At 44.4% G+C, this 22,950-nt stretch overlaps 2 protein-coding genes across 3 annotated transcripts; one reads left to right on the top strand and one right to left on the bottom strand.

Annotated features, from left to right (window-relative positions):
- The first annotated feature begins 1,721 nt into the window (after positions 1 to 1,721).
- On the top strand, positions 1,722 to 14,299 carry INTS15 (integrator complex subunit 15). 2 transcript variants are annotated; one of them, XM_032961300.2, is made up of 8 exons: positions 1,722 to 2,461; positions 4,421 to 4,642; positions 6,199 to 6,364; positions 6,672 to 6,881; positions 7,752 to 7,879; positions 11,961 to 12,180; positions 12,707 to 12,746; positions 13,844 to 14,299. In XM_032961300.2, exons 1-8 carry the CDS (start codon positions 2,264 to 2,266, stop codon positions 13,986 to 13,988), a joined length of 1,329 nt encoding a protein of 442 aa, XP_032817191.1. In that variant the 5' UTR covers positions 1,722 to 2,263; the 3' UTR covers positions 13,989 to 14,299. The 2 variants fall into 2 exon arrangements, with proteins under 2 accessions (XP_032817191.1, XP_032817190.1); XM_032961299.2 differs by having other exon boundaries at positions 1,723 to 2,461; positions 4,418 to 4,642.
- Positions 14,119 to 17,617, bottom strand: RRP7A (ribosomal RNA processing 7 homolog A). The gene is made up of 7 exons (XM_032961301.2): positions 17,494 to 17,617; positions 16,617 to 16,759; positions 16,278 to 16,403; positions 15,697 to 15,820; positions 15,516 to 15,613; positions 14,882 to 15,080; positions 14,119 to 14,516 (listed from the first exon to the last, which is right to left on the bottom strand). The coding sequence occupies exons 1-7, from the start codon at positions 17,573 to 17,575 to the stop codon at positions 14,431 to 14,433; spliced, it is 858 nt and encodes a 285-aa protein (XP_032817192.2). The 5' UTR covers positions 17,576 to 17,617; the 3' UTR covers positions 14,119 to 14,430.
- Positions 17,618 to 22,950: the final 5,333 nt, after the last annotated feature.

The raw sequence follows: 22,950 nt of genomic DNA on the forward strand, positions 1-22,950 counted from the left end.
AAGCTGCCTTTAACGATTTTATGGGACGGATCTAACGTCTTTTGGGGTTTCCTCGTGACTTTTTTCGATATAGTTACTCCAGACAAATGAACAACTTTGAGATGAGCACATTCTGCATATATGATCGATTCCAGGTGTGTATTAAGGATCCTGAATCAGTTTAACACGTAGGCTTTCGCGACCAATATTATTCATAATAAAGGTTTTAGGGTTAGAGCGCGTTATTTATAAATGTGTCGTAACCCTCCACCACCCGACACGGCCAATCAGCAAAATAAATTGTCACGTTGACAAAAGACAATTAGTTCACTACTTTAGCCCACCGGTGTATTGAAAATGTTGTGGATTCACTCTTCAACACACCGGTGGGCTAAAGTAGTGAACTAATTGTCTTTTGTCAACGTGACACTTTATTTTGCTGATTGGCCGTGTCGGGTGGTGGAGGGTTACTATACATTCATAAATAACGCGATCTAACCCTAAAACCTTTATTATGGATCCTGAATCAGTTTACTATGGTAAATGGCCTATATAAATATTTGATGACACGGTGAGTTTTGTTTGTCGACTTTCCATTGATAATGTGTTGATATCCTTGTTTTTCTAATGACAATGTTCAATCCACTGCTGGATGAAGGTCTGCCCAAACTGCTGCCACATCTTGCGATCCTGCGATGTAATGATGATCCACCCAGTAGCTGTACACAAACTGATTTTATAAATCTATGTGTTTGGTGTAACATCCTCTAGATTTTCACATACATGCCGGCGTTTGCATAACAATACAGTATATGGTTACATTATATGATGTAATCAGATCCCCATCGAAAAAATAGTATTTATTGCCTGAAGGGTGTTTTTTTTATCTGCGCCAAAAAATAAATCTAAGTAATTAAAACCTAAATGACTGAAACTCAAAACACGCGTTAATAAAATCAATAAGATTTCAAAGAAATCGTCAACAACACTGACTGAAAATATATTTAAAAGTAGTATTCTTTTTTTGGGTTTTATTCGGGCGCAGGTAAAATCTTTTGGGCAATACAGAGCTATTGCCCGAAACGTCGCCAATAATACGTGTATATGTTTATTTATTTTTAATGCAGTGTTATTAATAAATTAGTTTTATGTTGTTTGTGCTTGTGATCCACTGCCAACGCACTATCAAGTAATGAGCGAAATAAATAGAATGAACTGTATATATATAAAAACCTCACATTGCTGATAGTCGCATATGTACACCTAAATACACGACACCAAACAGAGCAGCTTTCTTGCGTATTGAAAATGTTTTCCTTCCCACCCCACGTCCGATGAACACGGTTGGCTACGTAGGGTGTAAAATATGTTAAATATACATAATACAGGTTTTTTTTGGGTAAGATCGCATAAATATAAATGTGTCGTTAAGCCCTCCACCAGCTCATTCGTAAGGTTTGTCACGTAAACAGAACATGGCAATTCGTTACCAGCACAGCACACCGGTGTGTTGGAGAGCAAAGCCACAACATTTACAACCTCCAGTAATTACAACTAGCTTCATTAGGCAACAGCCAGGTTTTTTTTTACGACACTTTGGCATTTTTTTGACACTTTTTATTTTTTTAACGACACTTTTATATATTTCTGCGATCTAAACCCCCACCCCCCGCCTGTATTATGTATGATATTGGGTGCGACAGTCTGTGTGTTTAAAGTTCAACATACGCGTACACTCACACACACAGAGAGAGACAGAGAGAGGGAGCCCAAGAGTTGTCAACGCTGCCCCCAAGTGACCCCATCCAGTGCCGTTTCACTAAGCCGCCACTCAGGCGCGTTCCACAGCTGGGACGATCATTTCGCCCCTGTATGCACCACACGCCGCCACTTCGTTTCCCGAGCACTGTCGGAACCGTGAAACGTTTACCATTAGCACAATAGCAAACAGCTACTAACAAAGGACATTATTATTATCGTGGACGTTTAACGTTTAGATAAGACACCGGGTGCATTTCGGGCCTGAGCGGCTCGGCCTAGCTCTCCCTGCCGGCGTCCTTCCGCCTCGCTCGGTATCGCTTTCTAGGCAAGGGCGGGGCCTGAGCGGCTCGGCCTAGCTCTCCCTGCCGGCATCCTTCCGCCTCGCTCGGTATCGCGTTCTAGGCAAGCGCGGGGCCTGAGCGGCTCGGCCTAGCTCTCCCTGCCGGCGTCCTTCCGCCTCGCTCGGTATCGCTTTCTAGGCGAGCGCGGGGGCGGGCGGGGGGACGAGAGACACCGCGTAGAGATGGCGTCCGAGGTTCGCGCCGCGTTACTGCGCCGTGACCCCGTGAGCGCCGCCAGGGAGGTTCTCTACCATCTCGACATCTACCTGTGCGGACAGCTGCAGAGCTACACGGTGCCCACGGTGGACAGGGCCATCGTGGAGCTACTGGAGGAGTTCATGTTTCAGGAGCCGCACGACCGCGGTCTCCACCCGGCCAAGGTGAACGAGCCCGGCCCGGCCTAGTTCTTGCGACTTCGCTCCACGGTTAAGGCTTGAAATTTGCGTTAATTAACGTCGTGGTAATTAACGAGGCTGTTTTAATAGTGTAAGATGGACAGTTTGATCGGCACGATGACTGGGATATGATCATGGTGCTTGGGTTGTGGCAATTAAGTGTTGTGAGATGGAGAGGCAATGGTGAATCATTTTAATCAATATAAATCTTGAGTCATTTGTCAATCAACGGGTGATGATGGAAGGTTTTTCGCACACCGTGTCGGTGATGGCAGTTGTTTTGGCCATACTTCCCCATGCTGGTGGTTGCGAATAGGTGACCGGGAGGGAGGCCCCAGAATTGTTTCTGTTTTCGCTATTTGGTAAACAGTGCAGCACCGCGCGACCCCGTCATGATCAATCCACTGCTGGACGAAGGCCATCTGTCGCGATCATGCGATGCAATATTCCAACATAGCACCTTCACACGAGCTGATTTATCGCTCCATCTCCACAGGGGATGTCATCTTCAGACGCGTTTCATGCCTTGGCTGCCACTGAATGAGTTTGACTATCGGCCATTAATTATCACTAACTGGTCTTTTGCCCGTCCGAGGACGCGGTGACAGACCTATTTTATTTAAAGGTTATAATCCCTTGTTCATCTTGACGTCCTTTTTACTTTGATGTCTCAACATCGTTACTGAGATCACGTGACGTGAGGGTTCTGTCTTTGTAGTGAGGGTTGTGAGTTGACGCCGAGGAGGGGGGAGGAGGCGCCTCGCCCCCCCCCATGTGGAGTGACGTCATCTGCTAATTATTATTCATGAGGGGGGATGTCAATTTGGAAGACGTCACCTCTTCATGATTATTAATAAGGGGGGGGGGGGGGGTTATTTATTTTGATTTAAAGCTTTCGTGACTGCAGTAATTCATATTCTTAGTTATTTCGGTAAAGTCAACGTGACTTTACCGAAAGAACTAAGAATAAGGGGGGGGGGGGGGTGTTCGATGTGAAGTGACGTCACCTGCTCATTATTAATGAAGGGGCTGTTCGATGGGGAGTGACGTCACCTGCTCATGATTATTAATGAAGGGGGGGTCCAAGTAGAGGACGTAATCTGTTAGTGATTATAAATGAGGGGGGCTAGTCCACGTGGAGTGACGTCACGTGCGTTACACACAAACATTGGCTCGTTATAATAGTTAATAGCGACGTGTCCTTATTTTACATACTTTTAAGGTAGTATCTTTGACGTACTCTTTTGGTTCTATTCGGTAAAGTCACGTAGGTAAAAAATAAACAAAAATCACGACGTTTCGGCCACAACACAAGTGGCCTTCATCAGGTGAAGGGACCAACCTGTCCAAACGACAGCGTTGGAGTGAGTATCTTTGACGTATGAAGAGGCCTGATTATGCATGATAAATGTTTGTGGCTATGACAGTGTTTTTAAGTTGCATGGCTATGGTTAGAGTTAAACGGTTGTCTTCTGAATGGACTTGTTCTCGCCACCGGAATGTGGAAAGTGCATGAAGTGCAGGCCTGTAAAGAGATGGGCACCGCCTCATTTGGTTGGGCGTGAAATTACTTTTGTTAGGGCTGCGGTTAAAGTTAATCCTGTGATAATGACTTTGGTTAATGTAGAGTCTCATTTGCAAGTCGTGAGAGTTATTAGACCATTCTTCACCTCGGTGTTCAATGCAGGTTTGTTAAGGTGGAGGATGTAGAGAACAATTAACTTTGGTGCACTACCCTCTACTCCCCACAACACCTGGAATTTTACATAGCGGTTGTCCATCCAAGGCTTCAAACCTGCTAAGCTTCCAAGGTCTGGTGGATTTGGGTGCATGTCAGGTGACATGATCGTAGATGATTTGGGTTTTGTAGGGTTATTGCCCTCTAGTTCTGTACCTCTACGTGCCACAATTTCAAAGTTTCAATGTCTCTTTCTTCCACAGCAGAAGCTGTCATGCGTGCAGGAGCTGCAGCTGCTTGACCTCATGTGCAGCTACTTCCAGGAGCAGAGCAAAGACGCTGTGCGGCAGCTCGTATTCTCCACACTCTTCAGTCCGCGTGGCAGCAGGGCGGACGGCACCCGCCTGTCTCTGCTCAGCAAGCTGGTCTCCATGGCGATTGCGCTGGGTCGCTCACCCGTGCTGGACTGTGCTGCTGTCTGGATGCAGGTACCAGTGTCGGGATGCCACTTATGTCGTAAGACATGTAATTGTGGGGGTAAACAAAATCAGTCGCACCTCTGTTCCAAAGTGTACTGGTGGATGGGAGGTGATTGGCGCGACTCAGTGATGTCATTGGCATCAGTAACATAATGCAGGGTGTAGCTTAAACGTACTATTTTATATATACAGTGAAACCTTGGATTGCGAGTAACTTGGTCTGCGAGTGTTTTGCAAGACGAGCAAAAATTGTAAATAAATAATTTGATAAACGAGCGATGTCTTGCAATACGAGCAGTATGTATACAGTATACGCTTTGTCTGCCGAGCGTCACGTGATCACAACTGAGCCAATGGTTCTTCTCTCTCGCTGCAGGATTGTGGGTAATCGTCTCCCATGCTCGGTCTCAGTCGGCGTGCCTCACTCGTATAGTCAACATCCGTGCGAGCGTATACTGTTTACTATAGTACTATAGTGTTGTGACCATGTGTGTACTGTTTACTATAGTGTTGTGACCACGTGTATACTGTTTACTACAGTACTATAGTGTTGTGACCACGTGTGTACTGTTTACTACAGTACTATAGTGTTGTGACCACGTGTATACTGTTTACTACAGTACTATAGTGTTGTGACCACGTGTATACTGTTTACTACAGTACTATAGTGTTGTGACCACGTGTATACTATTTACTACAGTACTATAGTGTTGTGACCACGTGTATACTGTTTACTATAGTACTATAGTGTTGTGACCACGTGTATACTGTTTACTATAGTACTATAGTGTTGTGACCACGTGTATACTGTTTACTACAGTACTATAGTGTTGTGACCAGGTGTGTACTGTTTACTACAGTACTATAGTGTTGTGACCACGTGTATACTGTTTACTACAGTATAGTGTTGTGACCACGTGTGTGTGCGTAAAACATTTTTATATTTTGTGTCCAAGTGTAGTGACTGTTCTTAAGTAACTACTGCAAGTGAAAGTCGTCCTACACAAAAACCCTCCTCCTTTCCCTCACACCAGCCACGATTAAATGTAATTAATACATTTGATTACTTTATATTAAATTTAAATAATAAAAATATAAAAAGGTATTTTGTAATAATCATTTTTATATGAAGAGTATTTTTGGGTTGTGGAACGAATCATCTGAGTTTCCATTATTTCTTATGGGGAAATTCGCTTTGATATACGAGTGCTTTAGATTACGAGCACAATTCCGGAACGAATTATGCTCGCAATCCAAGGTTTCACTGTAGTGCGAATTTTCATAGATTCATTGTATATGTATCAGTTCATAATTCAATGCATATAACTTAGCATACAAATTTACTCGAGGGGTGTTTGTTGCAATATCCTGCTACTAGGTATAAAGTTGGATAAGACAATTTTACAAATATTTCAATGGCCTAATGGGAATCAACTGTAGTGTCTCTGGGTATTGATTCGTTGTAATAGTCCCCACACCACTGCAACCACATCAGAGGCCTCAAATGTAGACGTAGAGTTGGTGTGCATTTTAAGTGGTGTAAATCTTGTTCTTGTGGGTTTCAGAGGACACCTGTTGGGTACTGCGTTGACCTGGCCAAGTCGTTGGTGGAGGATTACTGCAACCTGATTCCAGGCTCCATCACAACACTCCGCCAAATGGTACAGTCCAGCCCACGCTTCTACTGCCAGTTCATCACTGCTGTCACAGCATTGTACGACTTCAGTTCTGGTGAGTGCCAAAACTTTGAAAACATTACATTTCTAGCATCCATTTCTAATTGTCATTTATGGTTGTAAGCCAACATTTTTAAGTGTAGTATTGTTTGTTCAATTATTATGTTTATTAAAAAATATAATTTTTAGAGTGAGGTGGATGGTAGTAGCAGCACTGGGCCGTGAGGGATGCCAATGGTATGGGGAGGCCTTCATCCAGCAGTGGATAGGCAGTGTTTGATGATGATGAAGTAAACATTAAATTATGAATTTACAGAGGTGATTCATTCTCTCACATTCCATAAAATCCACTGTCCTTGTAGACTCGCACACACCGCCGGAGAGCCTGCTGGAGACGGTGGTATCGTGGGTGTGCGACGACCCACGTCTCACGCTCTACAACTTCCTCAACAGCCCCATCCCAGCTACAAGCCCACCGGGATACCTGGAGCTTACACCTATAGCAGGACTCATGCGCTGGTGCATCAAGGCACCACTGGCCTGCCACCATCGCCGAAGCAAGCAAGCTGCAGGTACATCATTGCAAAGAGCTATGATACGCTACAGAAATGTAACGACAGTCATCACTGGTTGCCATCGCCAGCAATAGTTCTGGCATCATGTTAAAAATAAAAAAAATGCGTGCCCGAATTTGGACAAATCTGATTACGATTCCACTGAATGGGCAACTGGAATATCAACTTGCAATTAAATAAGACACATTATTTAGTGATACTGCGTTGGTAGTGGTGCACAAGCACAAATAACAAAAAACTGACACGTTCGTCAATGACTGCCTTAAAAATGAAAATGAGAGGTGATGTTTTGGGCAATGGCCCTTCACAATAACATCAGACATGTCAAATGACCACCCAAGGTTGCAGTCTGTAGACCAATCGCTGTTGACTCACGCCTGTTTTCATTGGTTAGACAGAACTACATCACCCTGTCATTGCTGTACCAAGATGCTTTGTGAATTGTAAATGTGTTTTGTTGCCAGTGGTTTTGCCAAAATATTGTTCGTGTTTCATGACCTGAGGAATTGTATCACTCATGTCAATGTTTATGGACAGATAAAAACTCCACCAAGTATCATGTTTAAGGAGATCCTGTGCTTTACCTTTCCCTGACCCAGTGTATACGTTTCAGCATTGTTTCTGTAAAATGTGCCTTTATTTAAACTTGTCTTGAATTTGGTGTGTGGTTTGGCCTAATACTCGTATGATAAAGCCAAAAACAGGTGCTTTCATGTATTTCCTAAATAATTTGTAATGGATAATTTCAGCTGTTATACACCTTTAAGTACCATGGAGAGAGTTGGGCAGTTAAGTGTTTGATACTGGTGCCTTCAACTTACGAAACACCACATCTGTCTACACCCTGCATTTCCTGCCCTTCCGCAGGTGAAGACTCTTCATGTGCACGTGTGCAGGAGAAGGAAGTGCTCGTGATAAAAGAAGAGGATGAGCAGGGAGCACCGGCCAAGGATCTGAACATGATGTACTCGCGTCTTCATTTGGGAGTGCTGCAGGTGTGAGCACCACATTTTATCTGTTTCCATTTGGGGCACTTTATTACACATAAGGGAAGATCAATGACTGCTGATAAAACCAACGAGAAGTACACTGACTCTTCGGAAACCTTTGGACTGTTACATCTTTGTTCGAAATCACTGCAACTGGATTTTACTTTTTTATATAATGGATTCTCCAGATTAGAAAATGCTTTGGAAAGTAAGATGCACCCCAAAGCTCTGCTGTTTCAATAACGTTATACAAAGTTGGTCACACAGCTACCAGATTATAAGACACCCCCCCCATATTTTGCTTTAAAATACTGCAGTAAAATTGTATTAAGAGTCCTGAGAATATTCTTAGTTTTTTCGGTAAAGTCACGTTGAAGAGAAACAACAAAATAACAAAATATATATAAAACAATAAAAAATTCTCACGACGTTTCGACCATAACTCAAACGGTCATCATCAGGTGTGTCGGTTTGCATAAATTTATTTTGAAAACGGCATATTTATTTATTTATATATATATAAATAACGTTTGCGTCACGCGCAACGATTGGCTGTTTGCCAGGACTAGTCCATCTATTTTTTGAAAAGAGGAGGGGGGAGACGAAATTTGTTTTTATGTATGCTGTCTGAAAGCCACTGTAAGCGTGAACAATCAATCAAGAACTGAAATGATTTATCAAATCTTTCCAATGATTGCTAAGATAGAATCCATCTTCTCGGTTGAAATTGTCTCTGTGTTTGTATATGTGGATAGCCTCATGAACGAATCTCTCATGGAAGCCAGATGGCTTACAAAGAACCTCCTTCTTGGAAAAGTCAATGGCATGTGAGCCTACTGAATTAGAACAATGATCTGCTACGGCCGAGGTGTTGGTCCTACCGTGTTTAAGGTCTGCTTTATGTTCACGAATGCGGTCCGAGATATGGCGTTTGGTTTCTCCAATGTAACTACTACCACAGAGGCAACTTAGTTTGTAGACACCAGGGTATTGTATGTCCGGAATCACATCTTTTACAGACGGAACCAGATCACGGATTTTATGTAATGTGTTGAAACGGACCTGGATCTTGTGTTTATTCAAGATTTTGGAGATCTTTTTTGTGATCCCAGCAATGTAGGGTAAAGTGATGGTTTTGAAAGGCTCCTCAAGAGGGTTCTTCTTCATGGTTTGAGTGATAGCTTTGCGGATTGTATAGTCGGAGTAACCATTAGCCCTAAGAGCTTGGTGTACGTGCTTGAGTTCACTGCTTATGTGTTCCTGGTCGGATATGCATTGGGCTCTATGATACAGAGTCTTGATGAGAGAATTCTTCTGTGATGGATGGTGATGGGAATCCGGTTTCAGATAAGCATCCGTATGGGTAGCTTTCCTGTAGACAGAGTGGCTCATTGAACCATCAGGTCTCTTTTTAATTAGGACATCCAAAAAAGGTATCTTGCCATCTATTTCGACTTCCATGGTAAATCTGATGGCTGGGTGTATGGAATTGATGTGGTCGAAGAATTGGTCTAGAGCAGGCCGGCCATGTGGCCAGATGACAAAAGTGTCATCCACGTACCTCTTCCATAAGGTTGGGTGCAGAGTGGCAGTCTGGATGGCGTCAGTCTCAAATTTCTCCATGAAAATGTTAGCTATAACTGGAGAAAGGGGGGAGCCCATTGGGGTGCCCTCAGTTTGTTTGTAGAAAGTTCCATTCCAAGTGAAGTATGTATTGGTTAAACAGTGTCTCACCAGGGGGGGTACCTCAGTGTTTAGTCCTTGATGAACCAAGTCTTCAATGATTGCAATGGTGTCAGGTACAGGAACCTTGGTGAATAAGGAAACTACATCAAAACTGACAAGCAGGTCGTCTGGGGACAGGGAAATACCCTTGATTGTTGATACCAGGTGAGTAGAATTTTGTACCGCAGAGGTGGTCTTTCCAGTGAAAGGATGCAGGATTTCAGACAAAAAACGAGCTAGTTTGTAGGTGGGGGAGCTGATAGTAGAGACTATGGGACGAAGAGGTGTATCAACTTTATGTATTTTTGGTAAGCCGTATAATCTTGGTGGCCTGGCAGCAGAAGGTTTCAACGAAAACTGTTTAGATTGATCAATTAATGCGGTTGAATCAGAAATTATTTTGTTGGTTTGTGTGACAAGGCTGTTGGTGGGATCTCTTTTTATTTTTGTATAACTACCATCGTCGAGTAATTCTTTAATTTTGTTGTTGTATTCTATTTTATCCATGATGACAGTAGCATTGCCTTTGTCAGCTGAGAGAACTACAATATCATTCCTCTTTTTTAATTTATATAATTCAAAACGCTCATCTTTGCTGAGGTTGCTAGCTGGCATCTTAGCGTTTTTGAGGGTTGCAGCGATTTCAGATCTTGCTACGTCTGCAGCGATGTGACCCAGGCCCCTGAGAGCAACGTCTACTTGGGCAATTATATCATTAACTGGTATGTGTTTAGGTGTGACTGCAAAGTTTAGACCTTTAGCTAAAACGGATTTCAGACCATCGGAAATAGAACTGTTACTGCGATTAATTACGACTTTATTAACGTCTAACTTTTTGGTGTGTGGGTCCGGTCTTTTGTTAAAGAGGAGGTTAAATTTGGAAATCAGGTTTTCCTTACATTTGGTCGACATAGTAGCAGCTGAAGAGGCAGTCATATTGTCTACATGTTCCCAATCCGATGTGGACATTATTGCCGTCAATAAGTGTGATTTGTAGAGTGTCTTGTCTAACTGATCTAGTTCTGTGCGTATAAGTCTGATTTTTTCTGAGATAAGAGCTAAGCTAGTTTTGAAAAGAATTCGTTTCGCATTAGAAGAAGTTACAGTAGCAGAGGTGAGTGTAAATGCGATTGGTATTACCCCAGAGTCGCGGCATCTCTTCAGGAAGGTGAGAGACTCGATCAGCTGAGCTTTCTTATCCCGGAGTTTGTTGAAGGATCTTAAAGTTATGTGAAAACCCTCCCCGTAGAGGCGATTAAATTTTGATTTAAAGCTTTCGTGACTGCAGTAATTCATATTCTTAGTTTTTTCGGTAAAGTCACGTTGAAGAGAAACAACAATATATATATAAAACAATAAAAAATTCTCACGACGTTTCGACCATAACTCAAACGGTCACAAAAAAGATCTCCAAAATCTTGAATAAACACAAGATCCAGGTCCGTTTCAACACATTACATAAAATCCGTGATCTGGTTCCGTCTGTAAAAGATGTGATTCCGGACATACAATACCCTGGTGTCTACAAACTAAGTTGCCTCTGTGGTAGTAGTTACATTGGAGAAACCAAACGCCATATCTCGGACCGCATTCGTGAACATAAAGCAGACCTTAAACACGGTAGGACCAACACCTCGGCCGTAGCAGATCATTGTTCTAATTCAGTAGGCTCACATGCCATTGACTTTTCCAAGACGGAGGTTCTTTGTAAGCCATCTGGCTTCCATGAGAGATTCGTTCATGAGGCTATCCACATATACAAACACAGAGACAATTTCAACCGAGAATATGGATTCTATCTTAGCAATCATTGGAAAGATTTAATAAATCATTTCAGTTCTTGATTGATTGTTCACGCTTACAGTGGCTTTCAGACAGCATACATAAAAACAAATTTCGTCTCCCCCCCCCTCTTTTCAAAAAATAGATGGACTAGTCCTGGCAAACAGCCAATCGTTGCGCGTGACGCAAACGTTATTTATATATATATAAATAAATAAATATGGCGTTTTCAAAATAAATTTATGCAAACCGACACACCTGATGATGACCGTTTGAGTTATGGTCGAAACGTCGTGAGAATTTTTTATTGTTTTATATATATTTTGTTATTGTTGTTTCTCTTCAACGTGACTTTACCGAAAAAACTAAGAATATGAATTACTGCAGTCACGAAAGCTTTAAATCAAAGTCCTGAGAATGTTATTTAAACAAAATTATTAATCAATTGGATCACAAAAAAATATATAACGATCCAGGAAAAGCGTCTAATACGCACAATTATTGATACCTCATTTTTTTGTATGCATATGTAAATAAAAAATACAACATCGTCATTCACCTGGCTTTGGCGGTTGTGTAGGTGCTGCAGCTGTTGTACAGCCATCTGGCTGAGAAGAAGCTATTAGGCCGCCTGCCGCTGGTGGCCTTTGAGCAGGTGACGCAGCTGGCAGCTGACCTGCGCCGTGCCGCTGAGAAGGCCAACCCGCTAGGGGCTCCACCGCACACGGAGCTTGCGCTGGACAGGTTTGCACAGGCAGTGCAGGTCGCGATGGCGATGGGAGCTCTGCTCTGCACGAGAGGTCAGTGGCGAAATGCCCAATGCAAACCAATCTGTCTTTTAAGTTTTTTTTTCGAAATGAAGTCTTTCATAATTATTCCCATACATCATGAACCTTTAGGCATCTTGTTTTTTTTGTTTTCATGTGTTGAGGTGATTTTCTGCTGTTGGCAATGTGTACACTTTTGTTTGGAATGCAATTCTACAAGGTTAATTCTGCAGTGTAGAGCATCACAAGCAGCCTCCGGTTGAAACTTTGGACAAGTTTATGGATATTTTATATTAATCTCACCAGCATTTACCACAAGGAAGATAGTTGAAATGTAAAACTAGGAGGCAGTATATTCTTACATATCATTTGCAATATTTTGGCTTTTACAGATGCAATGCAGATTATTTGCATGTGAAAAGTGCATGGCTATAACAGATGTTCACGGAGTTTTCTTGTGTTAATGCGTATTCATGCAATTTTTATGTGCACATTTTTTATTGCACCCATGTTGAATGTACTATTTTAACCTAAGTCTACAAAATTTTTTTTTTAACAGATGACCTTCGAAAAGTGTGCTCTTCCCTCCCTCCCAACAGGTAAGCCTTAAATGTTTAATTATGAACATAACCTTTACTGCTGTTTTGAGGCTGATAGTCCTGTGTACTTTCTCACTTGCCTTCAACCAAATCACCTTGATTGTACCCAATCCCATCGATCTCAACTTTTATCAGGGTTGAGTGGTTAATATATGATTGGGTAGCCACCAGGGCTTACCAGATGTGGGAATTTGGCTGTGCAGTGCATCATGGTAGTTTAGAGTCGAGCTCCATTATCCATTAACAATCGTATTCTATTCCCGATTCTATCCTGGACGAAATCATGATTTTGTAATGGACAATTCCCATGTTAATCTCCATTCATGGACATGCGTGAACATCTGTTGTCTTCTTTGGTTCTTTCGGTAAAGTCACGTAGAATGAGAATAAAATAAATTGATAAAATAAAATAACACTATTCTCACGACGTTTCGGCCACAACACAAGCGGCCTTCATCAGGTGAAGGGACGAGACTGTCTGGTAGGACAGCGCTGGAGTGAAAGAGCCACGTTCAGATCATGACCTTTAAGCCTCAACTTTAGCAAAGGTCGTGATCTGAGCGTGGCTTTTTCACTCCAGCGCTGTCCTCCAGACAGTCTCGTCCCTTCACCTGATGAAGGCCGCTTGTGTTGTGGCCGAAACGTCGTGAGAATATTATTGTGTTATTTTATCAATTTATTATTTTATTCTCATTCTACGTGACTTTACCGAAAGAACCAAAGAAGATGAATCATTGCAGTCACGAAAGCTTTAAATCGAAACATCTGTTGTGTTTACAGGAGAGCATCTAATCATGTTGTAGACCTAGTGGTCTTGAGAAGTAGGCCTGGTGGTAGTCCGAGTTGGCCAGTAATCTTGAGTGTTATAACCCACTGGATTAATGGCATGGTTGGCTACGTACGGTGCGAAATAAATTCAACATGCATCAAAATAGTTGTCCCAGGCGGCTGTAGGGCATGGAGTCCCCTGCTGGGCTGTGGAAGGCAGGGCTGCTCTCTGTGTGGACTGGGCCTCCACAAAAATAAGACCTAAAGCTCCTACATTTGTATCTATGCCACACTGGAATGATCTGATAAATTGCTTTTTTCTGCTACAGCCTGCTGCAACTGGTCCTCGCCGGTCCCGTGCAGTCTACACCTGGACCTCCCCAAGGGCACTACTCTCACATGCACCCAACGGCAGCATATCCCACTCAGTCCTACAGTCCAGGTGTCAACTTCCCTTACAGACAGGGGCCCTGAGTGCTGCCTGCACATCAATGAAAACATTTTAAATTATCACCCAAGACTCGCATTACAATGCTTGATTTTGTATTCAATGTACATATTAAAACGGAACGGTCTTTTATATCAGTTGTAACAGCACACAGGCTTGTGTGGCCAAGGATGTAAACTTTATTTTCGTATTATCTGATGTCCATCCTCTCACAAACAACAGTTTGATCGAAACACATGTTGTAAAAATGTACCTTCTGTTCTAGGATGTTTGCAAATGTTGTGTTTAAAGCAAAACGCTGTTTTTCTAAGGTTCAATAAAATCTGATCCAAAACCACCCGCTTGTCATGTCACATTTCGGGTCAAATGTGCATCAACAAGCTTTCAATACAAATGTTAGGACTATTATACAAAAGGTAATTTGTAGCATCAATAGACTACTATGTACAGCTATGCACTGTTAACGCCTCAGTAAGGTCTGAACTTGCGTTGGGCTTTCATGAGTGCAATCTTCTGCTTGTCTTCCTCAAACCTTCTCCTCAGCTGGGCTATGTCTGTAAAAACATAAGGTATTAAAACAAATTAAAGCATTTTCTTTTTGAATTTTTTAAAATGCGTATGTTATAAGAGTGAGGGTAGTTGTTCACTCCTGTTAGGTGCACTGAACCAGTGATAACATTTTCACATTCTCATGGCAGGGGCCATATTAACCAAAGGATGCCGTTCAGTTCCAATTAGTTGGGCCCAACCTTGATTTTATGTTGACTGAATATTTATTATATATTTTAAATGTACACATTTGTTACATATTTGGCAGTTTCTGAGAGTTGTGTTCTAATCACATGTGTATATGGCTACGTAAGCAGTGTAATGCTGTACTGTCAAGTACACAGGCTCAACTGTGTGCCAGAATACTTACGCTCGCGCTTTGATTCACGCTGCTGCCAGGTATAAAAGTTTAGGAGCTCCTTGCGTTCCCGTTTGCGTCGTTCATGCTCCATGATCCTGTTGCTGACAGTCTCGGTGCGCCTCAGGCCTGGTTTGCGACCCTTGTGCGTCACCTTGATCCAGCCCTCTTCATCCGGGACTCCCGCATCTGCCTCTGCAGCCGCGTCTTCCTGCACGAGGCAAGGAACCATTGGGTTATACCATGGAGTGAGAGGACCAGATTTAGAAGGTGAAGGCCGGGGGAATTTAAGGTTCAGAGTGCAATGCAATTATTTAAGGATTAAAAGCAAAACCATTTTTTTCAGTTTTAAGTTCTTTCTTGGGGTCAAGTGTGTTCAAAATGTTCATGTTCACAAAATTCTGATCACATCTACAGTGAACACCATACAACAATGTGTAACTTATATATTTCCTAGGGGCTTCTAATTTGCAAAAAACTGAAGTGAATTGGTGACATTTTCTGGAGAGGACTGTGCAACAAAAGTGGGGGCATGTGCACCCAAGATGAAATTCCAGCACGTCATGGCAGTCCACCCCAGTGGACAAGATGCATATTGGGAAATATGCAGTACTATGCCACTGCAGAGTCAAAAGCATGCCCTTACCTTTTCCAGTTTCTTATCATGTAGCTGCATAAAAGCGTCCACATCTTTCTGCAGATCCGTGGGGTTCACAAGGGCAGACCGATATTCTTCTGCCCATTCTACAATGACAAACACACGTTATCCGTGAACGCCGCCCCAGACAGATTATTTGTGATTAAACATAAATGTAAAGCAGACTTACTCTTTATGCCGACAGAAATGGGACATTTCTGCGTACTGAGCACAAATGGCTCGATAGTGGGAAGATTCATGGCGTTTCTCAGTCCTTCAGGATTTTTGAACACCACATAGGCCACCTTGAATCCCTGAATATCAGAAACAATGATCACAAATAAACATTTAATCATCAACTGTATTTTTGGTCATTAAGAAAAACGCAGTAAAAGCTTTGCAGGCATGATGAAATATACAACTGATAAAGTAATCATAGGTGCAAAAGATGGATTGTAATTGCACTATATTAAAAGCAATGATGTGAAAGAGGCTTTAAAAAGTTTACTAAAACATGTTTTTCTCAGTATCAAATCCTACTTGTAAAAAAAGTACGTATGGATTATGCAAATTATATTTAAAAGTGATAATTTGGCAAATAGGACAAAGACTATAGAGCATACACAACTGACAATATATTATCCAAGACACATTGTGATACTGAATAGACAATTCAGCAAAATAATGGGAGTGGTGGGGGTTGTTACACACTTTATTCAAACATTAACAAGGATGAAAAAATAAGATGAAATCGCCAGTTTAAGACAATACCTTTGTGCAGTGAATGTCAAAGAATTTGGAGGGGGGTTTAGATTTAGCCGGCAAGGCGCCTGGCTTCTGCTGGAGATACACGGCACGTACCGCTCCACACCCGGAAAAGGCCGTTTTCAGGCTCTCCTGTCATACAACCGATCAGAAAAATGAAAAGCTACAGAACACGTCATAATTTATAATGCACCATTATAAATGACTGGTTAAGCAAAAAATGGATAAACTGTTTTCAGTGCAACTTGGGTACAAGCAAACTGATGCGTCATGTAAGTAATTTACTGGCATTCAATTACAGCTCTATTGCATCCATTTTCAGACAAAAAAAGCACATGGCCTTACCTTCGTGCCATACGGAGGGACATTGAGCACAAACAGGGTTTTGTCTGTGGGCCTGGATGTGTCACTGCCATCCCGCACTTTGTGTTCTTTGATGTAAAGGAAATGATAGGTGTCGCTACTCTCCGAAAACTTGGCAGGGAGTGCTGTGGTGAAAGAACATGGCAAAAGAACATGATCTATACAGTAATTGAAAAGCCACAAGCATGTCAATCACCTGTTGAACAATGATTTGCTACACGTATAGTTATGCTGCCATTGTCGACTGCGCAGCAACCATCAACTCAATATTCCCGGCTCAATGCCTCGACACCCAGTCAGCGCTTCACATAACCTGCTCTCAATATGTTTAATGTATTACACCGTAGATACTTATATAGTGACCATGAAAAGACAAAGATCACCTGTACAGCCTGTAACTGTTGGGGCAAGTGCTGTTCGCGAGCACCTACGAAGGCCGGCAATGCACACGAGCGGGTGGGTGGCCAACACCAACACCACGCCCGGCCGCCTTTGTAACCCTCGTGGCGATGTTTACACACCGCACCAGGTACTCATTTGAGGCTGGGTCGACTTAAGGGAGGCCCAGGGCCGGTTCAGATAATCGTCACTGGTGTTGGCCGTGAGCGGGGATCTAACTCGGATGGCCAGGTCCGTAGCGCAGCGCGCTAACCGCTACACCACCATGAACATGTGCACACATTCAACTCCCCATTGGAATGGGCCGGGTACAAGAATACGGCCGTGGATGGGATGGGGACTTCTGGCCCACCCTTTAAATCGATACATCAATCCCTCGATCGCGAAACTCGCAAGGAAAACACACGACCATCGAATGCTTTTTTTTTCTTTTCTCACAAACAAACGGGACCCGTGTCACCTCGGAAGCCTCCGGACAGCGCGAGCGTCTCGAGAGAAGAGTCGACAGGCGACGCGGCGTGCTTCTTCGTGGGCGGCGCCATCTTTCCTCCGTGGGTGCAAAGCGCGCGGCCTTCTGGGTAGCGAGCACGTGATCAAAGCCGTGCCCTCCCCCCCACGCCCCCGTGCGGGACACGTGACTTCCTCCTCGCCGGGGGCGCGCGCTCGCACGTGCGATCCATGTGGATGGCGGCGCGCACGTGCACCAGCCAGGAGGGGGCGCTACAGCACAACGTGTGGACCAATTTCGATTTAAAGCTTTCGTGACTGCAAGGATTAATCTTCTTTGGTTCTTTCGGTAAAGTCACGTAGAATGAGAATAAAAGAATAAAATCAAATAAGACAATGAAATTCTCACGACGTTTCGGCCACAACACAAGTCGCCTTCATCAGGTGAAAGAACAGAACTGTCATCAGGTGAAAGAACAGAACTGTCGTCCCGACAGTTCTGTTCTTTGACCTGATGAAGGCTACTTGTGTTGTGGCCGAAACGTCGTGAGAATTTTATTGTCTTATTTTATTATTTTATTCTCATTCTACGTGACTTTACCGAAAGAACCAAAAAAGGTGTGGACTAATGTTCATCCGCCGTCGTCCCTTTTGGGATACGCGTATGGGGTGGCAGTGTTCCCTCATCGCGAGGTCCCCGCGTGCCACTGGTGGCCCTGGTGGCCCCTGGTGGACTCACGTGCGGCCCATGACAATAACAAACACAGATCCCCCGTATTGCCTGAACAGACGGTGCTGTTAGCGAGCAACTATGGAGGCCGGCAGGGCACGCGAAGGGGTCGGTGGCCAACACTACGCCCGGCCGTCTTTGTCTCCCCAGTGGCAGACGTTTACACACCGCCCCAGGTACTTATTTGAGGCTGAGTCGACCTTGGGGAGGCTCGTGAAAGGTTCAGATAATCGTCACTGGTGTTGGCCGTGAGCGGGAATCGAATTCGGGTCGCCGCTACACTACCGCTCCCCACCAACAATACACAACATGTGAAAACACGGCCCCTCACACTGATGATGTTTTATCGGCGAAAGTGTCCCTCCTCTGAAAATTTGCGAAGAAGCCTATTGTGGACGATTATACCTTTCGGCACGTGTTTGGGATAGAGAGGTGCTTCTTACGTATGGCTGATGTAGATGTTATACATTTACACACGATAAGCCACTTTGTTGAGCTATCATTTGTGGCCAGGTCAACTTCTGAAAAATAAGTTAATAGCTCAGTGGGCTTTACCTTAAAAACAATCTTTAGTTTTGTTTGTATATTTTTTAAACCGGTTTGTTCACCTTTACTCCGATTGTGTTTTTGTATTGTTTGTTGTAACAAACAATACATCTGTGAAAAGGAGCTTACAGGTCATCGGATTCTTCCAGTATAAATAAATATTCAGATTTTCATCCAATTTCACATTCAGGTGATCAAGCAAGGGGCAGCGGAGTGTACCACTGTGATGTCTCCTTCGTATTTGTGAATTGGGCATTGCCTCGTTGTATGTTGTATGGTCTGTTCTGGATCACCACAGTCGCACATTGGAGAGTTTTTAACTTTCAATTTGTGTGCATCAGGTATCCAGATCTGCTTCCATAGTTTGTGCGGATGCGATTTAGCGTGGACCATGAGCTTCGTGGAAGATCAAATCCGGGGATCGTCTGCGTTTGGCTTTTCACAACCGGTGTGCCGCACCAAAGCTTCATTTGGCGTGCAACAGTATGTTCGGAATTCCGATTCTGTCTGGGAAAGAACCTCCATCCCCCACTCCCATCCTCCTGCACCTCTCCACGCGAAGTGCAACAGACAGCCGTCAGTCACCACCCTCGTCCCTCTCAACTCCCTCGGTCAGGCAATCGCAGTTGGCCAGAACACGAAGACACAAGCAGACGGACATTGGAGACACACGCAGAGATGGACAAAGACAAAGCTCCCCCAGCATAGCCTTAATAGACTGTTGGGACAAGTGCTGTAAGCGAACGCCGATGAAGGCCGGAACGGCAGCACCACGCCTGGCCGTCTTTGTCTCTCCAGTGGCGAAGTTTACACATCGCACCAGGTACTCATATTAAGCTGAGTCAGTATAGTTCTTGATAAATCATGGCAATTCTTGTTTAATTGTGGCAATGTTTCATGAATCATGCGAGTTCTTAATTATACCAAATGATCAATATTTCCCATTTATACCAAGAATTGGCAAGATCTGTCAAAACAGTGGCAATATTTATAAAAAATAAAATTGCCAAGATTTATCAATAACAATTATCAGCCAGCTGACAGACTGATGATAGACTAGTATTGGGTTGTACATGTGGTGTGTGCGTATGCCCCGCAGATGAGCTGCAGTAGGCAAGAGAAGGATGCACTTTGGGCAGGCGCAGTTCGTCCACTCGGGGCGGCTGGAGATGAGAAATATTTTTTCTAATACTTTTCTTTAAGTTTTATGTAAATATTTTTACATGTAACGATTATTTCAACGTGAATTGCCGAATCAAGATAGCATTTAAAGTTGCCTCGGGGAGGTCTCCGAGCGGCTGTGAAGGCGTCCGAGTGAGAGATTTCCCTTCAATCATTGCGGATGAGCTTCGAGCATTGTAGCCACGTCGGCTGAGACTCATTCAAGGCGGTGAAAAAGGCGCCCGTGGCTGTAATGAGACGATGTCACAATGCAAGGTGGCACTGTGCAATATATCAGGTCACGGCCTACACGCTCTAGGAGGAAACACATTACATTAGTTGCCACATATAGCAGACAGACAGTGACCACACCGAAACATGCTCTCGTGAAAAGTAAATAGTAGGATTTTGTACGTTGCATTAATGTCGCCAGTGAATACAGATCAAAGCTGTTTGTGTAGGTGGGTGTACGACGGTGTGGCTGTTATTGTGCAGTACGTGGCGTCTTAATTGTTCTTTAGGCTTTTGGCAGTGTCAAAGGAATTGTATAGTGTGGACCTGAGTGCCATGGGAACCTGCATTTGACTGCTTCGTTGTTTTGTTTCCTATTTATAAATACCTATCGTTGGTAGGTAAGACTTTCACGGGAAAGCCAATAACATGACGAGGTTTTTCTTAATTAGAACACCATCTTTTCAGAGGTCACTCACGAGCCGCCACTGATTTTGGGAGAGCTTAAACCAGGAGTTTCAGAGCTTACCGGTAGATGAAGCAGTGGTGATGGGTGGAGACTTAAATAGAAGAGTGGAAAGAGGTAAGGACGGATATTAAAGGAACCACGGAGAGATGCGGATATGGCAGTAGGAATGGGGGAGGATATATATTGCTGGAAGATGATGATGGCGGCGCACACAGTTGCAGCATCTCAGTGTCTACCCGGTCGGTGCCTTGTATGGCTGTTTATGTTTATGTCTTGTATAGTTGTTTATGTACGTATTGTGCCTTGTATGGTTGTTTATGTACCCATTGTGTCTTGTTTTGTGTACATTTTGTCGGGCCGAGTAACACCTTTAGCCGGCACGATCTCCTTAAGATCGGACTATGTTACGAGCAGAGTGTTACAAGCGAGTTTCTCCGTCTTCACAAGATTCCGGTGGAGTTGGCGAGGAGCCCCGGCTCTCCGTGGATTATCATCCCGGCGGGGAGGAGGCGAAGGCGGCGTAGAGAGAGAAGGCAGAAGCGAAGCTGCAGGGCCGGTGCGCTAGCCAGGCTACGGAGGCAGCCACTCAAACCACGGCTACCGAGCCTATTTCTCACGAATGCCAGATCCTTCGCGAACAGAATGGATGAACTGAGGCTACAGACTACAGCGAACAATGTAGTGAAGGACAGCTGCATTCTGCTTTTCACAGAAACCTGGCTTCATTCATCCATCCCGGACTCTGCTATTGAGCTAGCAGGCTATACAGCACAGCAGCGCCATGACAGAACAGTAGACTCCGGTAAGAGCAGAGGAGGGGGGCTCTGTGTGTACGTGAATAACAGCTGGTCTACTAACACAGTGACTGTAGACAGCCACTGCTCACCAGATGTGGAGTATGTGACCGTTAAATGCAGGCCCATTTACCTCCCAAGAGAGTTTACTGTGGTCATGATAACTGCTGTTAACATCCCACCGGATGCTAATGCTAACTCAGCTATTGGACTTTTACATGGCAGCATTAGCATTCAGCAGAGCAAGTATCCTGACGCTGTGCAGATTATAGCAGGGGATTTCAACCATGCAGACTTAAAGGCAGCACTCTCTAAATTTCACCAGCATGTTAAGTGTGCTACTAGGGGAACTAAGACTCTGGACAAGGTCTACACCAACATCAAACTAGGCTACAGGGCTAGACCACTACCACACTTGGGCCAGTCTGACCATTTGTCCCTGCTTTTGATCCCTGCATACGCCCCCATCAAGAAAACGGCTCCTACCATCACAAAAACTGTCGCCACCTGGCCTGAAGGTGCCTACCAGCAGCTGCAGGACTGCTTTGATAGGACCAACTGGGGCGTCTTCGAACATCAGGACCTGGAGGTGTTCACAGATAGTGTATTGTGCTACATTAAAAACTGCATAGACACTGTCACTGTGGGCAAACGCATTCGGGTCTACCCCAACCAGAATCCCTGGATGATCCGGGAGGTCCAGCAGCTGCTGAAGGAGAGGAACATCGCCTTCAAATCCCAAGATAAAGCTCTCTACAGACACAGCCCGAGCTAACCTGAAGAGAGGCATCCGTGAGGCCAAAGCAGACTACAGGAGGAGGATTGAGGAACGCCTGGACAGTAACGACAGCAGGCAGGTGTGGCAGGGAGTTCAGCACCTCACCAACTACAGGGCCAACCTCGGAGCTGCTGATGGTGACACCGCTCTGGCAGAGGAGTTGAACCTCTTCTTTGCCCGCTTTGAGGTGACACCACCAGGGACAGCATCACGAAGCCCCACGGTCCACAGCAGCTTGAACCTCACAGTAGAGGAGCATGAGGTGAGGCACACGCTGTAGGCCGTCAACCGGAGGCTGCGGGACCTGATGGCGTCCCGGGACGTGTGCCGAGGGACTGTGCTGACGAGCTGGCTGGAGTCTTCACAAGGATTTTCAAACTGTCTCTGGAACAGTCCACGGTACCACCCTGCCTAAAGTCCTCCACCATAGTCCCCCTGCCGAAAAAAACCCACATTTCCAGCCACAACGACTACCGGCTAGTAGCACTGACGCCAGTGGTGATGAAGTGCTTTGAAAAACTGGTCCGGAGTCACATCATTGCAACATTGCCCCGAAGCCTTGACCCCCACCAGTTTGCCTACAGAGCGAACCGATCCACGGAGGACGCCGTGGCCACAGCACTACATGCTGCACTGTCACACCTGGAGCAGCAGGGGAGCTGTGTGCGGATGCTCTTCGTGGATTACAGTTCTGCGTTCAACACCATCCTCCCACACAAACTGGTGGTAAAACTGGGCGACCTGGGGCTTCCACATGCCAC

Source organism: Petromyzon marinus, chromosome 26, assembly GCF_048934315.1.
Source record: "Petromyzon marinus isolate PM22_M1 ecotype Great Lakes invasive population chromosome 26, UKy_Petmar_22M1.pri1.0, whole genome shotgun sequence".
Lineage (NCBI taxonomy): Eukaryota > Metazoa > Chordata > Hyperoartia > Petromyzontiformes > Petromyzontidae > Petromyzon > Petromyzon marinus.

Excerpts from the sequence above, each read along its gene's own strand:
- INTS15 (XM_032961299.2), top strand. The coding sequence starts at position 2,264 with ATGGCGTCCGAGGTTCGCGCCGCGTTACTGCGCCGTGACCCCGTGAGC. Across the intron at positions 4,643-6,198 it reads GTGCTGCTGTCTGGATGCAG|AGGACACCTGTTGGGTACTG; the intron begins GTACCAGTGTCG and ends TGTGGGTTTCAG. Across the intron at positions 6,365-6,671 it reads ATTGTACGACTTCAGTTCTG|ACTCGCACACACCGCCGGAG; the intron begins GTGAGTGCCAAA and ends CTGTCCTTGTAG.
- RRP7A (XM_032961301.2), bottom strand. The coding sequence starts at position 17,575 with ATGGCGCCGCCCACGAAGAAGCACGCCGCGTCGCCTGTCGACTCTTCT. Across the intron at positions 15,614-15,696 it reads CATTTCTGTCGGCATAAAGA|AATGGGCAGAAGAATATCGG; the intron begins GTAAGTCTGCTT and ends TTGTCATTGTAG. Across the intron at positions 15,081-15,515 it reads ATGATAAGAAACTGGAAAAG|GAAGACGCGGCTGCAGAGGC; the intron begins GTAAGGGCATGC and ends TGCCTCGTGCAG.